Source organism: Typopeltis vanoorti, chromosome 13 (genome assembly GCF_054136105.1).
Source record: "Typopeltis vanoorti isolate ZY-2024b chromosome 13, IOZ_Tvanoo_1.0, whole genome shotgun sequence".
NCBI lineage: Eukaryota > Metazoa > Arthropoda > Arachnida > Uropygi > Thelyphonidae > Typopeltis > Typopeltis vanoorti.
The window spans coordinates 65,173,010-65,199,896 of NC_143561.1; the positions used below are offsets into that span (position 1 = coordinate 65,173,010).

At 34.4% G+C, this 26,887-nt stretch overlaps 1 protein-coding gene across 1 annotated transcript in view; it reads right to left on the minus strand.

Annotated features, from left to right (window-relative positions):
- hiw (MYC binding protein highwire) overlaps positions 1-26,887 on the minus strand; it is a 1,014,282-nt gene that overhangs the window by 927,212 nt on the left and 60,183 nt on the right. Inside the window, exons 7-9 of the mRNA XM_090402616.1 lie at positions 25,704-25,769; positions 17,388-17,484; positions 9,376-9,446 (exon numbers count right to left, since the gene is read on the minus strand). Coding sequence (XP_090258742.1) covers positions 9,376-9,446; positions 17,388-17,484; positions 25,704-25,769 — 234 coding nt within the window. The remainder of the gene's footprint in view (positions 1-9,375; positions 9,447-17,387; positions 17,485-25,703; positions 25,770-26,887) is intronic.

Consider the following 26,887-nt stretch of genomic DNA (forward strand, 5'->3'; position numbering starts at 1 on the left):
GTATCCAGAGCATGGTCTGCAAGACCAGAATGGCTGTACTTGAGAAACCGGATGTAGTCCTTGTGTTCAGAAATTCTGATATTCGCTGTCCTGCCTGTTTGGCCAAAGTAAGACAGTTTACAACTGCAAGGGACCTGGTATACACCAGGTAGGTCTAGGGGAAGTGGTTGGTCTTTAGTGGAGCGGATAAGGGATGCCAATTTTCTGTAAGGTTTGTAACAGGTCAGGTCATGCTTTTTTAAGATTTTGGTAATCTTTTCCGAGGTGCCTCAGATATAGGGAATGGTGATGGATTTAGAGTAATTCTTGTTGTGAGGGGAGGAGGGGATCTGTGGTTTGTAGGTTCTAATATTTTTTGGACTTTTTCGGGGCAGGGGCAACCATTGGCTGAGAAAGTGTTGAGGATGTGATTTAGTTTGAGTGTTTAGGGCCAAGTCATTTGAACAGATTAGTTTAGCCCTGTTTTCACTACTCCATATTGTTGTGAGGGGGGGGGGGATTGTTGGTGAATGTATCTGCCTGTATGGGTGGGTTTTCTGTAAACTGAGAAAACCAAGGTTCCATTAGGCTGTAGAAAAGGGAGGCTGTTTTTTTTCCTCTTTTTCCAGAGTGAATTTGATTCTGGGGTGTTGGTTGTTTAAGTGTGTTAAGAAGGAGAGAAGTGTTTCAGAGCGATGTGGCCAAATAGCGAACACATCATCAATGTAGCGAAGCCATATTGTTGGTTTTTGTGGGGCAGAAGCTAAGGCTTTTTCTTCAAAGGTTTCCATAAAGAAATTGGCCAAGGGTGAGGAGAGTGGTGAACTCATGGCTGTCCCCTCTATTTGTTTGTAGAATTTTCCCTGCCAAACGAAATAGCCTGAGTTCATTGTGAACTGAAATAAGGCTGAGATATCGGGAGAAAATTTAGCTTGGATTAGCTCTAAAGTTTCCTTGAGTGAGACATTTGTGAATGTCCCACTCAAGGAAACCTGATGTATACCAGGTCCCTTGCAGTTGTAAACTGTCTTACTTTGGCCAAACAGGCAGGAGAGCGAATATCAGAATTTCTGACCACAAGGACTACATCCGGTTTCACAAGTACAGCCATTCTGGTCTTGCAGACCATGCTCTGGATACACGCCACAGAATACGGTGGAAGAAAGCTCAATAATACACCGTAGCAAATACAAATTCGAAAGACTATTTATGGAATCAGCCTCAGCCCTAAGAAATTCTCCAAACCTCAACAAATTTGGTTGTATGCGACTGCCCCAAATTTGGGAGGCTTACATCAGCAGACCTTCAGCCCAACAGCCAAGAACACCTACTTAGCCCGCTAGAGGGCACCATCAGGACTTTTAGGAAAACAATAGCTTCATCTCTTCATTCCCAGTAACTTTGTTTGTAGTGCCCACATGCACGTGCCTTATTTTGTAAGTTCCTTTAGAAGATGGCAACGAGACATTGCCGAAATATCGGAAAATATTTATTAAAGTATAATTTAATTTATATCCTTAACTACGTTGTTTAATTCCTTAAGGGTTTTAATAATGCATAACCAACGTATAAGCCTGTCTACGAGAATCAATAATCTCAGGTGGTATGGTCACTTAAACAGAATGGGCGAGGAAAGATTAGCCAAACAAGTTTTCTCTGCCAGGTCAGCAGGAAAAAGACCCAGAGAAAGACTAAGATATAGGTGGATTGATACGGTAAAAAGTGCCTTAGAAGATAGATATAAGAAATAATATATCAGACGGACATTTTTGAGTTAGTAATTCTAATGTTTCTTTATGGGGAATGTTTGTGAAGAGAGAGACAATGTCAAAGCTGATTAACAAGTCAGTTTTTGATAGTTGAATGTCTTTAATTTTTGTGTGAAACTCAGTAGAATTTTTGATTGAAGAGACTGAGTGGCCTATGTGAGGGCCACATTAGAATTACTTACTCAAAAATTTCCGTCTGATATAGTTGAATTGTTCAAGTTTGTTATTGCATCAGGTTACTTCACCTGGAAAGGTCAAATTTACAAGCAAGAGGAAGGAACAGCAATAGGATCTCCTTTATCACCAAACCTAGCAAATTTGTTTCTAGAACACCTTGAGGAAAAAATATTCACTTTTGAACCCAAACCAAAAATTTGGCTAAGATATGTCGATGACGTATTTGCAGTATGGAATCATCCCGAACCTGAATTACAACTGTTTCTAGATAAAATTAACCTTCTTCATCATCGCATCAACTTTACGTTAGAAAAAGAATCTCCACAGGGTATCTCTTTTTTGCATTTACACAACAAAAGAAAAGAAGACGGTTCCATCGCCATTTCCATCTTTCGCAAGCCTACATTCTCAGGTCGCTACATTCACAATTCTTCTGCTCATCATCCATCTCAGAAATCTGGCATTATTAAATCACTAGTTTCCAGAGCACACAAATTCTGCTCCTCTGAAGAATCTTTAAACCAGGAATTAGAAGTTATCAAAAATACAGCCATCTTAAATGGATATAATCCCAAAACAACTCGAAAAATCATCAGTCACTTCTACATACATCAAACCAGACAGGAAGAAGTGCATAGGATTCCCGTACCTTACGTTAAAGGCATCTCAGAACGTCTTTCTAAAATTATGAAGAAATACAATTTTGCCACTACTTACAAACCTATCAACCAAATTTACAACTTATTACCTTCTCCTAAGGACAAATTCTCACCCTTGATGTTATCTGGTGTTTATGAGATTCCATGCTCATGCAAATTATCTTACTTTGGACAGACAGGTAGGTCTGTTCAGAAACGCATCTCGGAACATCAAGACCACATTCGTCTTCTTAAACCGCAGAAATCTGGCCTCTCTCAACACGGAATTGAAAATCCAAACCATAGATCCATTGGGAAAAGGCTAAACTTTTACATAGATCTTTATTTAAACATGAACGTTTATACAAAGAAAGTTCTGAAGCCCTACTACACAGACCAAACCTAAACCGCAACGACGTTCTTACTATTCCTAAAGTATGGAAATTATCATACAAAATTGTGTTAAATAATTTTTTTTTTTTTTTTTTGTACTACTTTAGCACATTATGCACGTTTTCATGAGATTCTATTGTAATCATGCACTGTAACTTATGTTATTCCTAATTTTGTTTAAATACTGTACTGATGACGTCCTAAGATACTTAGGATGAAATATTTACAATTAAATAATTTTCACTGTGGTTTATACGTGTGTTTCTTCTAATTATGAACGCACCACAGGTTTCGTTATTTAAAAAAGTGATTTTCCAGTTTCGGCCATTGGGTGATCCCTGTCTCATTGCAAAATTTTTCTTTGGCAATTTGTTTAAAATATCTTCTTTCTTCCTCCATTCTCTTACCATATTCTCGGTTTGTCAAACTTTCTTGCAGCAACACAGTTATTAGTTTGTTGCTTTGCCATTTCAATTACCCTTATTTTAAAACGAAGAAAGCTTCATACTTTCTTTGTTTTGTTGCTGTTCAATGATTTTAAATGATAACAATTTTAATAATCCTAAAATTTAAAAAAAATGGAAAATTAATAATTAATTAAAATTGGGGCTAATCACTTTTAATTAAGATAATTCGCACAAATACTAAATCTATGCTATGCAAAAAATAACGAATATGCATAGATATAAAAATAACGGATATAACAGCAATACCTAACGTTGCATTAATACAAGAAAGAAGAAATTGGGGGATCGTCTTATACAACCGACATAAGCTTAAAACCTAAAAATAGCCTAAAATTTAGGCCTCATCTTATATGCCAGTTGTCCTATACGCCAACATATATGGTACTTAAATATCATAGGAGTATATGCCCCTGAATAAGGTAGGAAAGAGGATTCTGAACAATTTTATGAGGAACTATAAAAACAGTTAAATAAATGTAATAAAAATGACTATATATATTAATAGCAGGAGATCTTAATGCTAGAGTTGGAAATAATCCAATCCCAAATGTCTTAGGAAAACATGGAAAAATATGCATGAATAACAATGGTCAAGAACTATTGGACTTCTGTACTTGCAATAATTTTAAAATAATAAATTTTTTTTTTTTTCAAAAAAAAAAAGAATAAAAATAAATATACTTCGAAAGGCACAGGAACAAGATCTATAATTGTTTATATCATTACTAATCAGAAACTAGCTCCAGGTGTAAGAGAAGTACATGTTTACAGAGGAAGTTAAATTTTTTCAGATCATTATTTAGTAATCTTTAAAATAGAAATACTAGCAAAATGGATAATGAGTAAATAAGAAAAAACAAGAAATTGAACAAATATATCTATTACGAGAAGAAAGCATTGGAATGCTATAACAATTAACAGATTACCTAAAAGAAACCCAAATCAGTGAAGGTACAAAAGAAGAATTGAAAACTTTAATAAAGATAATCCAAGAAGCAGCCTCTGAAGTACTAGGGAAAAAAAACAAAATCTTAAAAAGAAAACCATTAAAATTCTGGAATACAGATACAGAAAATGCAATAAAAGAAAAACAAATGGCATACAAATCACTCCTTCAAAAACATACAAAGGAAACAGAAGAAATACACAAAAATAAAAGAAATACAGCTAAAACCATAGTACAGAAAGCTCACCAAGATTCTTGGGATAGATTTATTAATAAAATAGAAGAAGATATATGAGGGTGGTCTGAAAAGTTCTCGGCCTAACAATGGAATTTATAATTTCAAAATTATTTTTATTTTTCAACATAATCTCCCTTAAAGGGGTGCTTAAGGGTCAAAGCTGTATAACTGAGAGGAGACCTCCACATAGCCTTTAAAGGAATGCGGAGAACCGACCAGGGCTTCTGACCTAATGTCCAATCCTCACCTTCTCGTGGTGCACCCTGTTGGGTATCTACTTGGATACTGAACGAACGAGGATGGGCTGGCAATTTGGGATTTAGCCAACCAAATTGTATTCTTATTGGTTAAACCAAAATAAAAAATGATGGTACAACATGACAAAATTTCATGCCGGCTGGGGCGTCGCCCGGTTAAACAAGGCCCCCGTTGTTTTCGCCAGGGAACCAGGGCGAACAGCGAAAAGTCAGCTACTGGAACAAATCTGAAAACAAACCCCAACTCAACATCACCAGAGTTAAAGATCGGTACTATCAACGTAAGAGGCCTGAATGGCAAAGAAATGGAGCTAGCTGAGGAATTAGATAAGTACCAGATCGACATAATAGGGGTGACTGAAACAAAAAAGACCAAAACTGGCGAGATCTTTCTGAGCAATAAATACAAAATGTCATATTCAGGCAATGACAATCAAGGAAAAGAAGGAGTAGCCACAGTATTCAACACAAAATACGAGGCTAATCTTCTTGAATGGCAGTCAGTCTCAAGTAGAGTAATGTGGGCAAATATGAGAATGGGGAACTGGACAATGAGACTTATTTGTGCCTATGGTCCCACAGAAGGTTCTACTAAGGTAGAAGTGGAGGAATTTTTTTGAGGCTTTAGAAAAAGCAACTGACACAATGAAAAAGGAAAAGTTGGTCCTTGTTGGGGATCTAAATAGCAGAGTAGGAAATGATTGTGAGACATACAAAAATATTTTGGGAAAATTTGGAGAAAAGAGCAAAGCTAATAATAATGGCAAATATCTGTTGGATTTCTGCTCAGGACATGGACTGGTTATTACTAACACCATGTTCCAACATAAAAATGTGCACAAATTCACATGGAGAGAAGAGGCTAGGAATAAGAAAAGTCTCATTGACTATGTTATTGTTGATAGTGATGTTTTCTCCCTGGTGCAGGACACCAGAGTGTACAGAGGATTTGAAATTGGAAGTGATCACTATTTAGTCTTGAGCAGGATAAAATTGAATTTCATATTGAAAAGAATAACATGTAAGAAAGTTTTAAAGCGAATAAAAGTTGAGCACCTCTCAGATGTGAACTGTAGACTAAAATACAGAAAAATTATTGAAAAGAAAATGAAAGAGTTTGAGAAAAGGAATCAAACCTTGGAGATTCAGTGGCAAACTCTGAAGAAAACATTGATTGATTCTGCCAGAGAGGCATGTGGTGAGGTTGTGTGCAAGGATAAAATAATCAGAACTCCCTGGTGGACACAGGAAGTTAAAGAGGCAGTGAAGGAAAAGAAGAAAGCATATCAAAAGTTCCTGTCAAATAAGTCAGCTTCTGCTCTTACAGAATATAGAGACAAATGCGAGTATGCTAAACACTGTGTAAAACTAGCTAAACAAAAGTCATGGGAGGACTTAGGCAAGAATAATGAAAATAAATATCAAGAAGGTGGCAAAATATTCTGGAGGTTGTTGAAGAAGCTTAGGAATGGAGGAAAGAGTGCTGTAAAAGGAATTAGAGATGATAAAGGTGACATGAAAATGGGAGAAAAAGATATCCTTGAAGTAAGGAGTAATTATTTTGAAAAACTGCTAAATGAAACAAGCAGTGATGACAGCACAGTGATAAAAAACACTGACCAGGCATGCAGTCAGGAATACATATCCATACTTGAAGTAGAAAAAACCATCAAAGGCTTGAAATGTGGAAAGGCAGCAGGAGTAGATGATATTCGACCAGAAATGCTGAAGTATGGTGGTATAAGAGTCATACAGTGGCTGCACTGCATAGTTCAGAAAGCCTGGACAGAGGGACGAATTCCCGATGATTGGAGTAGAGCTCTCATAGTACCCATATATAAAAAGGGAAATAAAACTGAATGTGAGAATTACAGAGGTATTTCCCTACTGAGTGTTCCTGGCAAGATCTATGCAAGTATACTTGAGAAACGGTTGAGAAGAATTGTGGAAGAAAAGCTTGGTGAAGAACAAGCTGGATTCAGGCCAAATAGAGGCTGTCAGGATCAGATCTTCACTTTACAACAAATAATCGAGAAAGCATGGGAATATAACAAAGATCTCTATTTAAGTTTTGTCGATTTGGAAAACTCATATGACAAGGTGCCAAGAGAGAAGCTATTCAATACGCTTCAGTTATATGGTGTCAATGGGGCATTATATCAAGCAATACTTAGTCTTTATTTGAGTTGTAAGTCAGCAGTTAGAATTGAAGGAAGTACAGGAAGATGGTTTAATGTTAAATCTGGTGTGAGTCAAGGATGTACATTATCCCCTCTGTTATTCATTATCTATATGGATCATATTATGAAGGAATGTGGTATTAAACGTGATATCAAAATTGGAGATGTTAATGTCAGCTCTTTGCTTTATGCGGATGATGTTATACTTCTAAATAAATCCACTACAAGTCTGCAAGATTCTCTGACTAAATTGAATAGCTGTTGTAATAGATATGGTATGAAGGTCAGCAATAAAAATAGGCAGAATCATTGAAAATGTCAACTGTGTTGTGAATGGAGAACCTGTGGAACAAGTAAAACATTTCAGCTACTTAGGTACGATTTTTACTAAAGATGGTAAATTAAATATAGAAATAGACAACAGAATCAGCAAAGCTGGTATGGTGGGAAGTCAATTGAATAAATTCATATGGAATAAGAAAGAAATTAGTCGGAACACTAAATTAGCTGTATACAAGACAGTGTTCAAACCAGTTTTAACTTATGGATCTGAGAGCTGGGTCAGAAGTAAAACACTTGACCAAAGACTAGAGACCGCAGATATGAGAGTCCTGAGAAAGATTAGAGGCGTGAACAGATGGCATCAATGGCAATATCATATTAAAAATGAGGATATTAGGAAAGAACTTGACATTGTCAGCATCCAGGAATGCGTTAGCAGAGCTAATCTCAGGTGGTATGGTCACTTAAATAGAATGGGAGAGGAAAGATTAGCAAAACAAGTGTTCTCTGCCAGGTTGGCAGGAAAACGACCCAGAGGAAGACCAAGATATAGGTGGATTGATACGGTACAAAGTGCCTTAGACGATAGAAATATAAGATCTGATAATGTTGGAGTCTTGACTAGTAACAGACTGATTTGGAGGAAAATTGTAGATAGGAAGTTAGTAATGATGTAATTTTTTCATGTAGTACTGTCATATCCTGTACATCCCTTGATGGTACATGGCAGGAATTTGATGATGATGATCTCCCTTAAGACTAATACATTTATTCCAGTGATGCTCCAGCACCATTATCCCATCCCTGTAGTGGTTCTCAGTAAGATCTGAAAAATGCTTCTGTCCACTGTTTTGACTGCTGTTTGGATTCTGGTGTGTAATGGTGAATCCAAGTCTCATCCATAGTAATAAATCACAAAATCAGTTTTATTCCTGTTAAAACGCTCCAAGCACTGTTCAGAGATTTTCATGCGAGTATGTTTTGATCTGCTTGGGCAAAGCTTTTTCACTTGCAATTCTTCATGCTAAATATATCCTACGCATTCTTTTGAAATGCCTATAGTCTCAGCAATTTCACGCACTTTGTCTCGCTGATCATCTAACACCATACCAGGCACTTGATCAATGATTTCTGGTGTTGTTACACTTTTTGGACGTCCTTCACATGGATTATCTTCAAGGCTGGTACAACCACGTTTAAACTCAGCAGCCCATTTCTTAATTGTCAAAAACAAAGGAGAAGAGTGCTTATAAACTTTTATGAACTTTGAATGGATTTCTTTTGGCGTTAATCCTTCTTTTACCTTCTTTTATCCATTTCAAGGGATACAGACAACACTTTTGCTTCAGACAGCTATATAAAACAAACCATTTGATAGAATGACTTGCAATTTTACATGAATGCTTATGACAGATGTACCAACTTAGAAAAAAAAATCGTGTCAATAGTGTTGCCATCTATGGTCAAGGCCGAGAAATTTTCAGACCACACCCTCATATACATGGACGACAAAGACATAGAATACAAAATATTAAGGAAATTAAACAACAAAGAAAGAGATATAGCACAAATCAACATAATACAAGAGAAACATAAATACAGAGCTTTAAAAATATGGGGGAGAATATTTACATCACAGATTCTTAAAATTAATTAAAACTGTTGGAGGAAATGTGAGGTTCCATCAGACTGGTTAAAAGCTAAGGTAACATCTGTATTTAAGAAAGAATACAGATGATTGTGGAAATTACACAATCTTTCAGTTTTGGAAACAGGAGTTTTGTTGATATGAATGGAAAAACCTGTGAAACAAATCAGAACAATGCTAGAATACAAATAACACAATTTTTGCAGAACTATTAAAAAAATAAAAAAAAAAAGTTAAAAGGCAGCATAGGGAAGAATTACAGTCAAAAACAAATGTATCAAGTTTTGCTAGTTGTAATTTATACTTTTATTAATGTAAACTTATAAACAAAAAGGCTTAGAGGCCAGGTATTGATTTAAATTGCTTCAAATAAGAACACCAATCCTAAATTAAAAACTTACATCTTTCGAAGCAGTAATAAGACCAATGCTGTCTCCATCGCTGAAGCATGCACTTGGTCCCCAATCAGTTACTAGAATAAAAACGTCATAGAATTAGTTAATAAAATTCAAAACTGAAATCTAAAATTAATACTTGAGTTAACAAAAGAGCACATCTATTCATTTGGTAGAGATAAAGTTCTATTTGAAAATACCAGGGTCTGAATACAGTGCAAGAAGGGAGATACATTTATGAATACTTCTCATCTGAAGGTGAGTTAGTAACAGAATTTTTTACCCTCTCAAAAACATTCAAATCAACTAGGAAATCCTAGTTGATTTGTTTATATATATATATATATATATATATATATCCTATTCCATTTTTAAGTAAAAGTGGATATAAAGATATTCGGAACAAAACAGTTTATTTATTTATTCTTATGCAAAAAGAATACAATGTAGCTATAAGTTAATGTCTAGTCCAGAAAGCCAATCCAGGGCCTCATCCATCACCTTGTGAATGCCTTTGGGGTTACCATGAAATTGGCACCTTGGGCACTCATTCACAATATTTGAGTGATTGTCTGGGCTATGGAGGAACAGTCACAATAAGGGTGATCTGACAGTTTCCATTTGTATAGTAGTTAGCCACATCTGCCCTGGTTAGTTCCATTCATGTTGACAGATCACCAAATCTTCCTAGGAGGAGCAAAACAAGCTGCAGAGCAAAGGGATCTTCAACCAGAAAGCCATTTGTTGGGAGACTGTTGACCAGTGTTCTCTCCACGTGTCAGATGTTGATGGTAAGGCAGCTGAAGAGAGTTCGTCCATGGAGTAGAAAGGGTTTCTTGATTCGACAGCCTTCCTGTGCCCCCCCCCCCCCCATCAGTAGTGTTTCGGACACAAGAAGCTCTGGAGTGTTACACTGGTAGCATGAAGCTAATGTCTCTAACCATGTGTCCAAAGATACCAAGCTTCCTGGACCACATGCTGCAACCATGGAAAATACACAACTCAAGAAATCACAACAGTAAACATCCAGAAGGATTGCCATTAGAAATCAGAAATGTATAAATGCTTACATATAAAAGTATAAAAGTTTCACAGTGGCTATACTGCATAATTTGGAAGGTTTAGCCAGAAAATCAAATCCTTTGTGAGTATTCAATATGCAAAAATTGTGAAATTTCTTTATAGAGAAATTCAAAGAAAGATAACCAGGCAAACATTTCTGAGAAAACACTAAAATAAAAGGGAAAACAACAAAAGGCTAGATGAACTAAAAGGGATTTCCAAGACCAGATATTTATTTATGGTAGTCAAGATATCATGAGAATTATGTCAAGGATTATATCATTTTTAGTTTCGTTTATCATGGAAAGGCATATAAAGGTTGACTAAAACGCTTGTTAAAAGGCATATAAAAAAGTTGACTATAGAGATTATACTTAAGCAAATCAGCAATTAGAATTGAAGGATGCAATACAGAAGTATATAATACACAAGGAAATATTTATCAGAAACTTTGGCCTATTTTAGAGAATGAATAACTCAATCCATCATCTTTAGTGAAACAAGCTACTTTAAAAAAAGTAAAAACATAAAATCAACAATTAATCAAAGTGCCACACTAGAGATGACAATATGTCCAGTGGAAACCTGACAGAATGAAACTACACAATATAATAAAAAAAAGTTAACTAATTAAAACTGCTTAGGGTCAGAAGTTGCCACTCCCTTCAGCACAGATAAACCACAATTCAAAAAAGAGGTGATGCAATATGACCTGAGAATTTTCTTTAAAATAAGCATTTCCACCTGAAAAAGCTCTTCTTCTGTGAATTAAATTTGTTTCTTTCCAAATGATCGCTGTTGACACAAACTGTGCCAAACAGGATATCATAAAATAATCCAAAATTCATTACAAGATACAAAGATAGAGAAAATCCTTCTAGCATGCTTGTAAATGCTAAAAATATAGATATATAGAATCAGATCCATTCTTTCAACAGTAAGATAATATAGGGAAAAGACCTGTAATGGTCCATGTTTATTGATAGTTATGGGAGTTATAACCATTAAGTTACATCGAGGTTTTGACAATAAAGCACTTATTGTAAAGCAGTGTCACAGGAATGAATAAGTTCTGCTGGATAATATTTCTATAATGTCATACTTCAGGAAAGGATTGTGGTGTGAGCTTTTATGTGTGCTCATTTACTTCTATGCAACACGCGAGAATTTTTAGTGGACAAATAAAAAAAATCAGAAGAGGATATTGTTGGTTTTATTTATATAACACTGACTTTATGGCATGTTTTATGTCGAACATTTTTACCTCACTTATGCCTACTGAAGCATGTCGGTCATTATTTTTAATTTTAACATTAATTTTAATCATAATTATGATTTTGTCATAATGGAATAGAATCAATAAAAAGACAAGACATGCAGAAATCAAAAATATTTAAAGAGTACTCAGGCATAATGCAAGGCAACCAACTATTCCTGGCAATGTATTTCATTTGAATTATTATTTTTTTTATATAATATGACTGTGTATGCAACTGAACCATTAACAGTGGATGTTAAAACTAGGTAATATGAAAAAGAACTATTACAATTTTTTTTTTATCATCATCATGCATATCAAGGATTTAGGCCTGGAATGGCCTGTTCCGACCTTAGAAATCATCGTTGAATCGTTTAAGAGGACGTCCTGGTTTTCTTTTTCCTAATGGCTTGTACTTTAAGGTTTGTTTTGGTAATCTTTCTGTTTTCATTCTTTGAACGTGTTCCATCCATTTATGTTTATATTTTTTAATTTTTTCTATTGCTGGTTCTTGGTTTAATTCTTTCATAATTTCTTCATTTCTTTTGTGATCAAATAGGGTATACTTTGCAGTTTTTCTCATAAACTTCATTTCTGTTGTTATTAATCTTTGTCTTTTTGTTTTACTGTCAAGATTTCACTTCCATACATTAAGACTGGTAGAGCTAATGTATTGTATACTTTTAGTCTGGTTTGTTTCTGAACTAGGTTTGGTTTAAATATAGAGTTAATTACACCTGTTATTTTTAAATATTTTGCAATTTTTACATTTATATCTTTTTCATATGTGATCATACATCCTAGGTAGTTAAATGAATTCATCTGTTCTAAGATCTTGTTATCTATTACTATTTTAGTTCTTGCTGGATCTTGTCCTTTAAAGGCCATAGTTTTTGATTTTTCTGTTGATATTATCATACCATAATCTTTGGCTATCTCATTTAGATCTAAAATAGCTTTCTGTAAGTTATCTTCAGAATTTGTGATTATTATTTGGTCGTCGGCAAAGAGGAGAGTGTTTAAGTTTACTGTAGGAGAAAGTTTAACTTCTTGATGTAAATTTTTATTCCATTTTATTATTATTTCATTTAAGTAGATATTAAAAAGAGTTGCTGAGAGGGAACATCCTTGTCGGATCCCTTGGTTTATCTCTCTCTCGTATATGATAGCTCATGATTTAATCTTATTTGTATTTGATTATTTTCATATATATATACTTGTGATAGCTTTTAAGATATTATTTGGTATTTGTCTTTCTTTTAATATATTAAATAATATGTTTCTTTTAACTTTGTCAAATGCTTTTCAAAGTCAATAAATGCAATATGTGTTTCTAATTTGTATTCTCTTCTTTTCTCTATTATTAATTTTAGGCAAAAGGCAAAAGATCGTCCTTTTCTAAATCCATTCTGTACTTCTAAAATAAAGTTTTCGGAATATTTCATTAGTTTGCTATTTAAGATTCTGCTATATATTTTGTAACAGGAATTTAGTATACTGATACCTCTATAGTTTTTAGGGTCATCTCTATTACCTTTTTTAAAGATATGAATCACAATTGCTTTTTTCTATTCTATTGGGGGAATACCAGTTGAATAAATTTTATTTAAAAATAATAAGAGTCTTTCTTTGAATCTTGTTCCTGCGTATTTATATAGTTCTGAACCTAGCTTATCTTCTCCAGGTGATTTTCCATTTCTTGTTTCTTTCAGGCTGATTTCTAATTCTTCTTTAGTTATTTCCTTTTCATTTTCGTTAATTGTTTGCCAGTTGTCTTTTTTAAAATATTTATCTGTCCACAATTCTGTGTAGTAATTTAGAAATTCTTCTAATTTCAATTCGGTGTTTAATTTTATGTTCTTTGGTATCTACATTTAATTGTTTCAAAATCTTATATACATTGAGTCTTATTTTATATAAATCATGTTCTAAATTAGAAACAAATTTGTTCCATGATTCTCTATGTCTTTTTCTGACTTCTCTTTTAGCTATGGCTCTTATTCTTTTATATTCTATTTCATCTTCTAATCTTTTACTGCTTAACCATTTGTGATATGCTTCTTTTTTTTTCTTTTTTTTTTTGATTATTTCTTTGATTGTATCATCCCAGATCTTCAGTTTTTTCCTTTTATTGAATTTTTTGATCTTTCCTAAGCTTTCATTTGCTGCTGCATTTTTTTTTATATTTTCAAAAAAACATTGATTTCTTTACACTGATCCTAAAAATGTAACCTAAATGTTTTTCAAATGTTTTCTCAGTTACCACCATATCACATAACATCACTGGCCCTCTCTCCATCTGTCAGAGTTTTGGAGCTATTGAGAATTTAGAAAACCCACTCTTGTAATTAAACGTGTGTATGTGTATAGACCTAAAGGTTTTATTTTATTGTGAGTGTTGAATGTTGATTTCGAACGTTTTACTTTCAACATTTGTTTATAATGATGGCACAAAAGAAACTGATCTTTTTTTTTTTCATAGAAGTGATTCAAGATATATCATGTTAGAACTGAAAACATGTTAAAATGATGAAGTATCATTAATAAATATAATAATCAATGGTCACATTAAACAGATAAAATGTACGAGTTTTTTCCCTCATGACTGATAAATACACTAATATATAAAGAGTTGATATATTGGCTTCAATACTGGTAGTTAAACAGGATAAAAATTAAATTTTTAAATTGATCAGATCCACAACTGAGCATGCAACTGATATATCAGGTGACTCAAGTTGCCTCCTGACTAGTAACCCTGTACTTAATTTTGAAACCCTGAATACAGTAGTTGTCCCTTCCCCCCCTATTTACAGGGGATACATTCCAAGACCCTTAGCAGATACCTGAAACCGCAGACAGTACCGAACCCTATATATATACTATTTTTTTTTCTTATGCATTCATGCTTATGATAAAATTTAATTTATAAATTAGGCACAGTAAAAGATTAACAATAACTAATAATCAAATAGAACATTACAACAATATACAGTAATAAAAGTAATGTGAATGGAATCTTAACAACCTCAGCATACAATTTTTTTCCCCTTTCCTTATGAGGTCCAAGAACTTTCACCTTTTCACTTAAAGGTGAAAAGGTGAAGTAAGATGGTGAGTGGTCTGTGGAATGTTCCCAATGAGAACAGATTGAGGATGTGTGGATTGCAGAAACTGGTTGATAGGAGAAAAAGAGAGGATACAATAGAAACATTTAAGTTACTTAGAAGATTTTATAGGATTTGATGCAGGGGAAATGTTTCAGCACTCGGCTAGAAGAGGCCAGAACGAAGAGGTCACCCCCCCATGGAAGTTGAATAAAGATATGGTTAGTTGGGATGTGAGGATTAGATTTTTTGCTTGGAGAGCTGTGAATGAGTGGAATGGGTTGCCAGAGTCAATTGTGAGTACATTGTCTGTTAATGGGTTTAAAGAGAGGCATGATAGATTGAGTGGATAGTTCCAGTCTCCCACGATGAGTCTTCGGACTGACTCCATGGAGGTGCCCATACAATAATAATAATAATCTAGAGCTACTGTCAGCAGCTTCAAGTTATTTTTCACACACATATACAACTTCATCTTCATAGCACAACCACTTGAATTTCTTGGGCTATTTGTCTTTGAAAGCACATCTTACCAAATGTTTTACTTTGATTTCAAAACAGAATTCTTTTCTCCAGTGTTGACACTTTCTGGTCCCTGCAATTCACCTTCAGTTTTGCACCATTTCACAAAACTTAAAGTATAGTTTATGTTTTCTTTTGTTTACTGTTTCGAAGCATGAATTCATAAAAATTATCCATAAAAAAATAATAGGTAGCACTCAGTGGAGCCAGACTCAACTTTTATGATACAGTATTTCACTTGTCTTGGCAAGTAAAGTTTTTTTTTTTAAATAATAGTATTTTTAATACTGTTTATGAAAAATATTAATGAAAAAGCATTTTACTGTTAATGAAAAAGCCTTTTCATTATGTAAAACGTTCAAGTATTTAAAAACTATTTGTGAACTGTGAAAGAACATTAGGACAACTCTATATTACAAGTGCCCACCCACTTAAGGGTTTAAGGTGTTGGAAGAATAAGATGTATAATACTGCAGTACATAATTAAATTGTGCCAATTTTAACTTATATTTCTAATTATCACTCTTTTGTTAATGAAATTATGTTGTGAGAAAGGCACAACTTTTTTTTAATAACAGATTGTTTATTACAAATATTACGCATACCGTATATACGTGTAAGGTTAATATTGAACTATGCTAATGCACTGATTTGATTATAAAATTTATTTTGCCGCAATTTAATTTAAATATATTCATGATATGAAAAACTTGCATGTTTTGCTTGAAGAGGTATGTGAGATTTACTGTTTTCAAATTAACAGTTTACTTTTCTCACTTCATGACTGAAATGAAACCAGAAGCATGATACATAGTAGAGCATGCATGGATTGACAAGAACACTAAGAAAAATAACATTTTGAACCTTAAAGGACTTAAAGGAAAGAAGAAAGTGAAGATGAGTTTTTAGAGGATCCCAGGAATTTGCAAGTGGTTTTTGTGATTATTTAAAAAGGAATGCTATAGTATTAAAATTAAGGACTTCAGATCCAGAAGAGTTGAAAATCAAACTTCTTTAATAAATTTGTTGGCAGCCACTAATGATTTGTGGGAGCCACCTCAACAATGAGATGATTTTTTAAAATGAAAAAAAAAAAAAATTGTAAATTATGCAAAGAAAACATTAAAATTCAATCACCACTTGTGTCTGATAACTCACTTGCGGGAAGTGGACAAGTGGATTTCTGGAGCCCTGGATGTAATTATTCCCCTTCCTGTTTTTTTTTCAGGGTCACAAATTTTTCACGATTTTAACTAAAGCGATCTATGCTCATGTCTATCATATTTGGTATACGGAAGCATATCTTCTTATTAGAACGCAGTTCAAAACTGTTTCATGCCCCTAAAACCATCGCGACTATCCAAACGTTTCTTCTCTTCTCGCAAAAAGGCCTCAAGCCTCCTTGACCACCTAAACGTCTCCCCCAAGACCCAAAAGAAAGAGAGCCTCGAGGGGGGGGGGGGTTACCAACCCTTTTATAGCTGTTCCCCTAACGGCGCCCTTTCTTACTTCTTCTTCCCACCTCCTACTTGTTTTCCATCTATCTACCAACTGGGTGGCATTTTGGCCACCATACGTCATTTTGATCGGCAACTCGTAATGAAGTTCCTATCCGGGCATAGGCCCTAAGCGATATTCCATTATTTCTCTTGTTAGCGTCTATCTTAACCCCCTTTCAAACCTTTTCTCAGAATTCTACTTAAAGCTTAATCCGTAGCCTCTTACATAGCATATTTCATGACTCATCCTTTTATACTTATGCACTTAACTCTTTCATTCTTAATCGCATTACTATATTAATTCTTAGTTAGCTACTTATTTAATACACATTCCTTGTTTAGTCATAATACATCTTAATACATTCTTTTCTTTCGTTATCTTAACTAAACAACAGACCTTTACATTTTACTCAATTTATACTGGATGCAAGAACATTACATTAACTAAATTATCCTTTTTATGCAGGGGTTTTTATTTATGTTATTTATTTTTCATGTTACACCATGATAACTGAGAATACTATATTCTCAAGACATCAGGTGTAACAATATCATAGACTTTGTACTCACCATCTAATTCAACATGTTCTTTCTCTTTTAAAGACTCCCTGTCAACTTTTATAAGCTCACTGCTTGATCCTGAAAGATGCTGGAAGTATAAATATCCCTGAAAAAAAATAGGAAAAATAGCAAGCATATGATTATCATTTTATAGTGTATATCAGCAAGGGGTGCATCATATATTATGACAGCACAACAGAATATTGTTTCATGACTAGTTTCATATCACCTTTCTTCCAATCCTGTCTATTATTATTCATCTCTTATTTGATCAATTATTACACTTCAGTCATCAAAAACACTGAAAAAAAAACTGTACTGATCCACCTATAATCATTGATATTGCTAAATTACAAAGTACTGAAGGACTGTAAAGGGTCTAAATTAAAAGAAAATACAGATGGGTAGTAATCTGGATGCAGAAAAAAATATGAGAAATGAGGATATAGAGGATTAACGGAAGAAAGTAAAAAGTTTTTAACAATACAGCAAAGTATGTTTTGAAATATACTGAAAGAAAGACAAATGGTTATCAGTGGAAACTTGGAGACTAATTCATGAAAGAAAAAAAAAGCAAAAATGAAAAATTATATTCTAAATAAAGTTACAAGAAGTGCTAGGAAAGATATATATGGTTTGAAAAACTGGTTTGAAAACTGAAAAACAATGGTTTAAAAAACTGGCATCAAGAGCACAACAAGCTGGAGTAAAGGATATAAGTATATATCAAAAAACCTACTTCAAAATGGAACAAGAAACACACTAGTCACATGTCTTCCTGATGGTTCATTATCTTTTTCTGTTTATAGAAAACCTACACATACAAGATATCTGCACAATCACACCATAATCTAGCTTAACCATATGTTATCCTAAAAGTACTAACTCACAGGGCCAGAGCCATCTGTTCCAATGATGATGATGCTCTTACCACTGAACTCACTTGCACCACACAATTTTAGCCAATAGCTATAATCCCCAGAGAATAGACAAAATATTAAATGCTCTCTGGAAATCAACCTTCATTGCCTAAAACTGTTACTATTCCATACATTCAGGACACATCCAAAAAAGATTCTCATCACATTAAAACCATATATCAAATTGGCAACTCTCATTCATTCGCTTCCTTTATTACATCCAGGAGTTGTATGAAGTGTCCTGTACTTGTGACCTGGCTTTTAATGGACAGATAGGAAGAACTGTTGACAACCACTTCTGAAACTTATGAAAGTGATCACTTCCATATATGTTCTCTTCAACGTCCCACGTGAGCAGTGGAAGAATGGAGGGGGAGCAGATTGTAAAATCAACTGCAGAATATGAACGGGTAGGCATACGGAAGGAAGTATTGAGTTTATTATTTAAAAGGGAGAGGTTATTATTATCAAGAATTCTTTCAATGATTTGACCTCGTCTATTAGCGTTGGCACTACCCCATAAAATATTGTTACCGTTAAAGTCACCCATCAAAAGTATGGGTTCAGGCAATTGCGAGATAAGGTTATCAAGATCAATTTCATTTAACTCAGCATTTGGTGGTAAATAAATTGAACATACTGTAATAAGAAATCCCACAGAGAAGCAAATCGCTACTGCTTCCAAAGAAGTGTTAAGTTGGACCTGATAGAAAGGAATATGACTGCCCACTAGGATAGCTACTCCTCCATGAGAGGACTACCTCCAGTTCTATCCTTACGTACAACAGTGAAATTTCTAAAGGTACAGTCCTCATTGTGTCTTAAGTAAGTTTCCTGTAGACAGAAACAGAAAGGTTTGTGTTTCTGCAACATCTTGATATGGTCAATATTCTGACAGATCCCACGACAGTTCCATTGTAAAAATTTTCCTATTGTCTTGATTTTATTGACTTGTGTTTTTCGAGAGGTTGAGGGCTTACCTTTGTCAGATTTATATTTATCCACTGTTTTAGGGAAGTATGGACAGACAGTGTCCATCTCGTCCTCTGGTAGAGTGTTCAAAACATCAAATGTGTTAGGGTCAGTTGATATGTTTAGTTTGCTTTCAGTGGGTATCGAGGTATCCATTTTTTCTGTGCGAGTGTCTGGTGGTTTATCTTTGAGTGAAGTCTCCTCCATAATTTTTTTGAGGTGAATTTTCATCGAATGGGACTATTTTTGAAGTTGTCTCTGGAGTTATGCTGTAGGTCTTGTGATTAATGTGCTCAACAGAGAAGCACTTGCGATCGTAAAGTTCAGGTATGATGAAATTATCAAATGGTGGAATGACATACATGTTTGAGTTGCTGTTGGCACTTTTTTAATTGTTATTTTTTCAGCATAAGAGAATCGTAGAAAAGGTGTAATGGTGGCCAGCTTTCTTTTTGCATCCTGATATGTTATGTTTTGTTCTGTTTTAATTTTTTGTATCTCTTTTTCATCTTTCCATTTCTGACATGCACAAGAGTAAGCTGGATGATCTACCTGACAGTTGACACATTTAGCTTTTTTTTCGCAGCAAGATTTATTATCATGTTCTTTACTACCACATCGGGCACAGGTGGTAGAACCACAACAAGCAGTTTGGGCATGTCCATATCTTTGACATTTAAAGCATCTCAGCAGGTTAGGGATGTACATTCTAATAGGACAGCTGAGATACCCTGCTTTTACAGATGTCGGAGGCCTAGGTGTATCAAAAGTAAGGCTGATGTTCTTGGTTGAGACCATCCCTGCGTATCAGGATGCACCTCACACCCTTCACTCCTTGATCTTTAAGCTCTGAACATATCTCCTCATCAGGAACATCAAAGAGATCCCATTCTGATATCACTCCTCTACTGGAATTGAGTGTTCTGTGAGATGTTACTGCAATTTGTATTCCACCCATTGTCGTTGCTCTCAGTAGTTTCTCGGAATGTTGTTTGCACATTGTTTCCACGAGGATATCACCAGAACGCAATTTCTTGACAGTTTTGGGAGGTCCTGCCAGTCCTTCTAAACCTTTTTGGATAAAGAAGAATGACATTTTCCAAATTGGTTTTTCACCTGTTGCATGAATGATTAAAAAGGTTGGTACATTTATGTTAGTATCTGATATCTTCTGTTTCCACATGCTGTGTCTATATTATCAGTACTTGGTTGGGACTTTGTTAGGGTCCCTGAAACATTTGAGGATGAAGAATTCATATTTAAGGAATTTTTAATTCGGCACCAGAGCTCCCCACCCACCATGGAGCCACACATGGACACCCACTACCCGACAAGCAAAGACTGCACTCAGGAGTGGAACGGCAGGGCTACCCTGTACGCTATACCAGCACTGCAGTAGGTCTAGGATCCTGACCCCGGACCATGGGGTGAGAGACTTACTGCAACACCATTGACCCTTGCAGGCGAGCCCACCAGCCGATTGATCCTGGCTGGGCCATCCAGGACCATCCGTCTTGCCGAAGCAGAGGCCAAAGTAGTGCAAGACTACCAGGATCCCCCTTTCCGGATGTCGACGAGTCGTACCACACAGCAAACATGGCGGCAGGGTGTTGGATCCCAGTAATGGTGCTCTGGAAAAAGGATAGTGAAAAAGACTCGGGAGAACGGGAAGAAAAGCAAAGAAAAAGAGGAAGAATGAAAAGGGCCAGTACCATCACTGGGTGGTCCCCTCCACCACGAACAGGTGCCCCACATGGAGAGACTTAGACAAATGAGACAAATTAGAGTGAACACTTTTGAATAAGGAACAGAAACTTTAGTAGGTAGTTATGTGCTAATAACTCTGACCTTCTTTCATTTGTGATTAACTTTGCTTACTCATTAATATCCTTAAGCACCACTAGTGTCTTGTTTAGTTCTCTGATTCTTGACATTACCTGCTCCTTTATGCTTTTATTTAAAAGCATAAAGGAGCAGGCATTTAATTTAATAAAGCAAATTTATTAAATTAAATTTGATTAACTTTAATTTAATAAAGTAAATAAATAAATTTAATAGTCATCTCAAAAGCTGCACCATAATCTCATGACTACCTTTCTCCTTTTCTTCTATGATGAATTACTCAAAACAACTATCATAGTTCTGGCTTTTAATGTATATTACAAGTTTTATTTTTATTCGTGGTTGTTTTATACATTTCTATGTTCACATTTATTGTATAATTTTTGACTGCATTATTATTCTTACTATTCCATGTTTCTAATTTATATAAATTTATCCCTTTCAATACATTTCTTGGTTCTTCACTTTCTGAATTATTTTTTTTTTTTTAATCTTATGCATTTTTGGCATCATCATAAGTCCATATTAAAAAAACTGATGGTTAAATTTGAATAGTTAAATTTCTACAGATGACTATCTTCTTTATTTTCAAGAATATCCAGGTAAGTATAAAAATATAAAAAAATTCACTGAACCTGCTAACACCTTTCATTCTCCAACAGGGCCATTTTAGTTCTATCTAATTTCTGGATCATTCAATCTACAAAGTACAAAGTGATATCAGGCATGCTCTGATTAAAGCATAAAGCTATCAGAGATAGCTAGCCCAAGACTATCACTAATTGTAAACATTATCTGTCTCTCTATCAGACTACAATCCTAACACTATATTTTTATTGTCTAAAATAGTTTTTTTTTTTATTTTAAGGTAGATGAAAAAAATCTGAGTTTTCAAGAAAAAAACCTGCTTACCTGTGTGAGAGTTCAACTAACTTGGGAACCAGTCAAAGAAAAAGTTCCCCTAGTTGGCAACTAGAATTGAACTTAGGTCTTCTTTGGGCGGCCTAATGCAGTGTGCACAAATGCCATTTTCACTGAGTTATCCAAGCATGTTTCTGTGTCAAATATATCAAGAATACACAGATATGCCAGTATATCTGAATATTCACAAAATTATTAGATTTATTAGCCTTGCAGGTTAATAACATTGGAGAAGCTCCTTTTCCACTATGCTTTACCATCCAAATAGAAGTATCTTATTTTTCTATCTTTGTAATCAACTTCACCATGATTCCAGCTGGTCAATTTTTTTCCAGTGCCTGTGCATGACATCTGTACATTGGGAGTCTATAACTCACAAAAGAGTTGTTAACTGATACTTTTCAAAAACTTTAGTATACATTTTTCTTTTTAATATGATACTCATTATTTTCCTGCTCAATACAGGTGACGATCACTTCATATTCTTAATTCCTTGTATCCTAAAACAGTCTTCTCTGTCAATAATAACAAAACCAATTAGACTGTTCTTGTTGTGTATGTACGTAAATTTATGTATATATTCATGTTAGAACATAGAATGACTAGTCCAAGTCATCAGCAGAAATCTACTGTATTAGCCTAGCCCTTTACTTCAAATTTTCCCAAAACTTATGTCTGGGATTTGTTTCTTACTTTGCTGTTTAAGTCTCCGACAAGAACCAACTTTTCTTTCTAATGAACTGAAAAATTTCTCTTACTTCTTTCCTACTAAGACCCTTTCATAGGAACTGAATATAGAAGTCTCACTTTCTAATTTTCTATTTAGAAATATGTCTACATTTCTATACTGCAAACTGCTTGCCATTCAAATTTATGTTTAGTATTGAATACCACTGCCATTCCTTTCTTTCCCTGTACTGTATTGCTGAATAAATCTTATATTTATTATTTAGAAACAGCTCAAATAGTTCTGATCTTCTTAGTCTCAGTTAAATGTGTTGACAAAGTACTTCTCTATTGTACACATGGGTTTCTGTGGTTAAGTAGTTCTGTAGGAAGTTTTCGGTATTGGGACCACATTGTAATATAAAGAGTTTATTAAAAATAAACAATTAAAACCCGACAATTTTCGTGTGTCGTAAGACTTACATCATCAGGGGTAATGGTGCATAAAAGTTTTACACAACAAAAGTCTATTAACAGGTATTAACAGGTACTAATTATAGACAGGTATAATTAAAACTTTATCAGACAGGCTATACAAAATATCAAAAACACCAATTAAAAGGAATGAAGAACTGCACTGCCTGAAACAGAACCTCGCACTTAATGGTTTTGAACCCAAGACGAGCATAAAAATTCTTAATAAAGCTCCTGCAACTCCCTTACTTAAAAAAGATTTCAAGAATGCAATCACACTACCTTACATCAAAAATGTCGCAGACAAAGTGGCTGCATTGCTCAGGGAGTAATACATAAAATATCAAGTTTCCTCCACATCACCCCATGAAAAAACCAGGAGTCTATGAGATTTATTGCTCTTATGGCATTTGTTATGTAGGCCAGACAGGAAGTTTGGGAGAGATTCACATGTCTGAACATGTAAAAGACGCTGAAAATAGAAGAGAGCATAAATCAGGCCTGGCAATCCACATAACCACTACTGGCCATCAAGTACTCTGGCAACAAACAAAAATGTAATATTGATCATAACTGTTTTACAAGAAAATTTAAAGAAGACTTGCAAATGGTTAGGATTCCTACATAATGCAATAAAAATCAAGGCTTAATTTTACAACAAGTATGGTCTGCTTTCATCAAAAATTTAACTGCCACAGACCTGGGATATGGCACACGTGATAGAGCAGAATGTGATAGCAACAACTAGCAATGTTCCAACATGCATACAATAATGAATTTATCATTTGTCTTCTGATTTATCAATTATTTATCAGTTGTGAAGTTATAAAAAAACATCTAATATGTGTAATTAATCGTTAATAGGCTTTTGTTGTGTAAAACGTTTATGTACTATTACCCCTGATGATGCAAGTCTTACGACATATGAAACTTGTACTAATACTGCTATCTACAATATTAGTACATTACAGGTGTTCAACCTTTCACATTTAGGTTCATTGTACAGGGTTATTCCATACATTCATAAACTTTAAAAGGTATTCTAAACCTTGAAACTAATTAAAGGTCTTAATAAACATGGGCTGGAAACTTCACATCTCCATGTGCAGTCCTCAGTAGTTGCACAGCATCATGAATGCAAGCAACATGCAATAAACAGAAATGGCAAAATGTCAAGAAACAAGCATAAATGACTCATTAACTGGCAAAAGAAACACTGCAGAATAATGTATCTCACAGTAGGTGTTCAAAATCACTACTGTTGCTAGTCAGTGAGAATCCTTTTAATAACCTCATGTGCTCGAAACTTCCTAGTTCGTGTCTGATAGAAATGCATACATGCTAAAAACATTCCTGTAGTTCATCAATCTTTAATTAGCATAGCATAGTGTAGAGTACATAAATGATTTTCAATGGCCCCACAAATAAAAATACACAGGATTTATGTAAGGTGACCAAGAAGGCCAATCTGATTGGCCCACCTCAACCAATCTATCTTTCAAGTAAACTTTTGATCAAGATACCATGAGCATCATAACTGAAGTATGACTGTCATGCATGAACCTCTAGGAAGTTGCTTTTTACCAAGTTTTGCAAGAAGTCATGAGTACAAAGGTCCTCAAAGCCTGTCTGGCAGAACATATGGCTCTATTAACATTTCTCCAAATATACATGCCCATATACTAATGGAGATCTGCTGTCAATGTCTTGACTAGATAACTGATTGGACTTTGATGGCCCACTTGATATTTGAGATAACTAAAAATACCATCTCAAGTGCACACACCTCATCTGTTAAGAGCATGAGAGAAATCAATGGTCATGTACGTATATTGTATAAACCACTGACAACATATCAATCGACAATGATGACTGTCTAGTAAAAGTGCCTGAATCCATTGAAAATACTATGGCTAAAGTTGATTTTCATGCTGGAAGCTCCAAACAACTGTTGATAGAACTCCAAACAACTCTTCCACCTGCAATTTTCAATGTGCCAGTGTATGTAGTAAATTGCCCTCAGCTTTCGGTATCCCCACAGTTCTGTATTCCCAGTCCACTTCATGTTGGAGAAAATAAGCCATGCTCACAAAGGCAGTGACAAAGGAAAGCAATTTGAAAGCATAGAATCTGATGATCAGGGAATGCCTCTTAATGAACCTGACATATTCTGCATATCTTTATACTGGAGAATCCATAATACAAGTGCATATTAACCAATTCAGTAAATGTGAACTTCTCCACCATATTTATTAGAACCTTGCATTAGTTTGAAGGCAGAATACATCTTTGAAGTTTACAACAGGTTTGTGAAATCATGCTGTAGAAAAAACTATCAAGCAATAATGCAATATTCAAATAAATTTCAGCAGAGAAGGGAAGGAAAAGGAAGAAAAAAAACTATGGATGAAACAGATTTTGTTAAATAGAAAAAGAAAATAAAAAATAGAAAACTACCAGCAGATTTTAACAATCTGTTATAATAGCATATTATAACAATATTTTAACAATATCAATAAGAAGTAGATACCTTAGCATAACCTAGCCATCCTCTATCTTCTGACTTTATGCCTCCTCGGCTCATTATTATCTGTCCCTAAATATATACATAGAGAAAAAAAAATTAATATCTACATATAGAAATATATGTTTTCGTAAATATTAGTGTCCATTTCTTCATAATAATGAAATGCACACAAACACCTAAGTACAAATAAATACAATACCAAGATCTGCTTATTCTAAAAAGTAACAATATATACTTAAGGTTTTTGAAAACAATTAGTAATCAATAATTGTTTTAACCCTTTCACGACCACAGAACATATGTGTCTCCACATAAAATCTTGATTGTGTACGTAAACCAAAATAATGTCAATATTTTTTTCCAGTAAATGTATAATCTGGAACGTATTTTTGATAATTTTATTACTAGAAACCCTATGTTAGCGCCACCTGTCAAAAGAAAGTTTCATGGCAAATCGGGCCTTCAGAGCGTGGCGTATTCAGAACTTTTCATAAGTGTTTCTGCATAGAATATTGTTTGTTATATGTTTATGGTATAATATTTTCATTTGATGGTAAGTAAATAATAGTATTATTATGTTTTTCAATAAAATTTTGAAATAATATTCCATAAAAACTAGTAAAAACATAAAGTGACACCATTGTCCCTGTGGACGTAAAGGGGTGCATTTTACAAGTAAATTACTCGTTGTTATAATTGGTGTTTTTTTATTTATTTTACCCGCTTTTGTATTTTATTTGTCTTTTTATCATTACAGACATGTCGAAAAAAGGGTGTAAGCAGTTTGAACTGAAAGATAACTAAATTTTGCAGTTTAGTAGCAGAAAATAGTGATGATGAAGACGTGCTAGAACTCAATGAGGAAGACCAGGTATTTATAACTCAGGATGTGGATGTAGGGATTTCTATGGTTGAAACTTAAGACCCAGCACAAAACACGTTGGAATTATCAGCAACAGAACCTGAAACAGAAAATAGACCACAAGTAAGTGGCCCTACATTCATATGGAAAAAAAATACATACATACCAAATAGCTTTCCTGATGTTGATTATATCTTTGGAGAAGTTCAGATTTGTGGAGATGAAGATTCGTTATTGACGCCCATTGAAATTTTTTATTTGACTACTAACTTCGAAGATTTAGTTAGAAAAATAAGAGTTGAATCTATATGGTACGCTGAGCAGA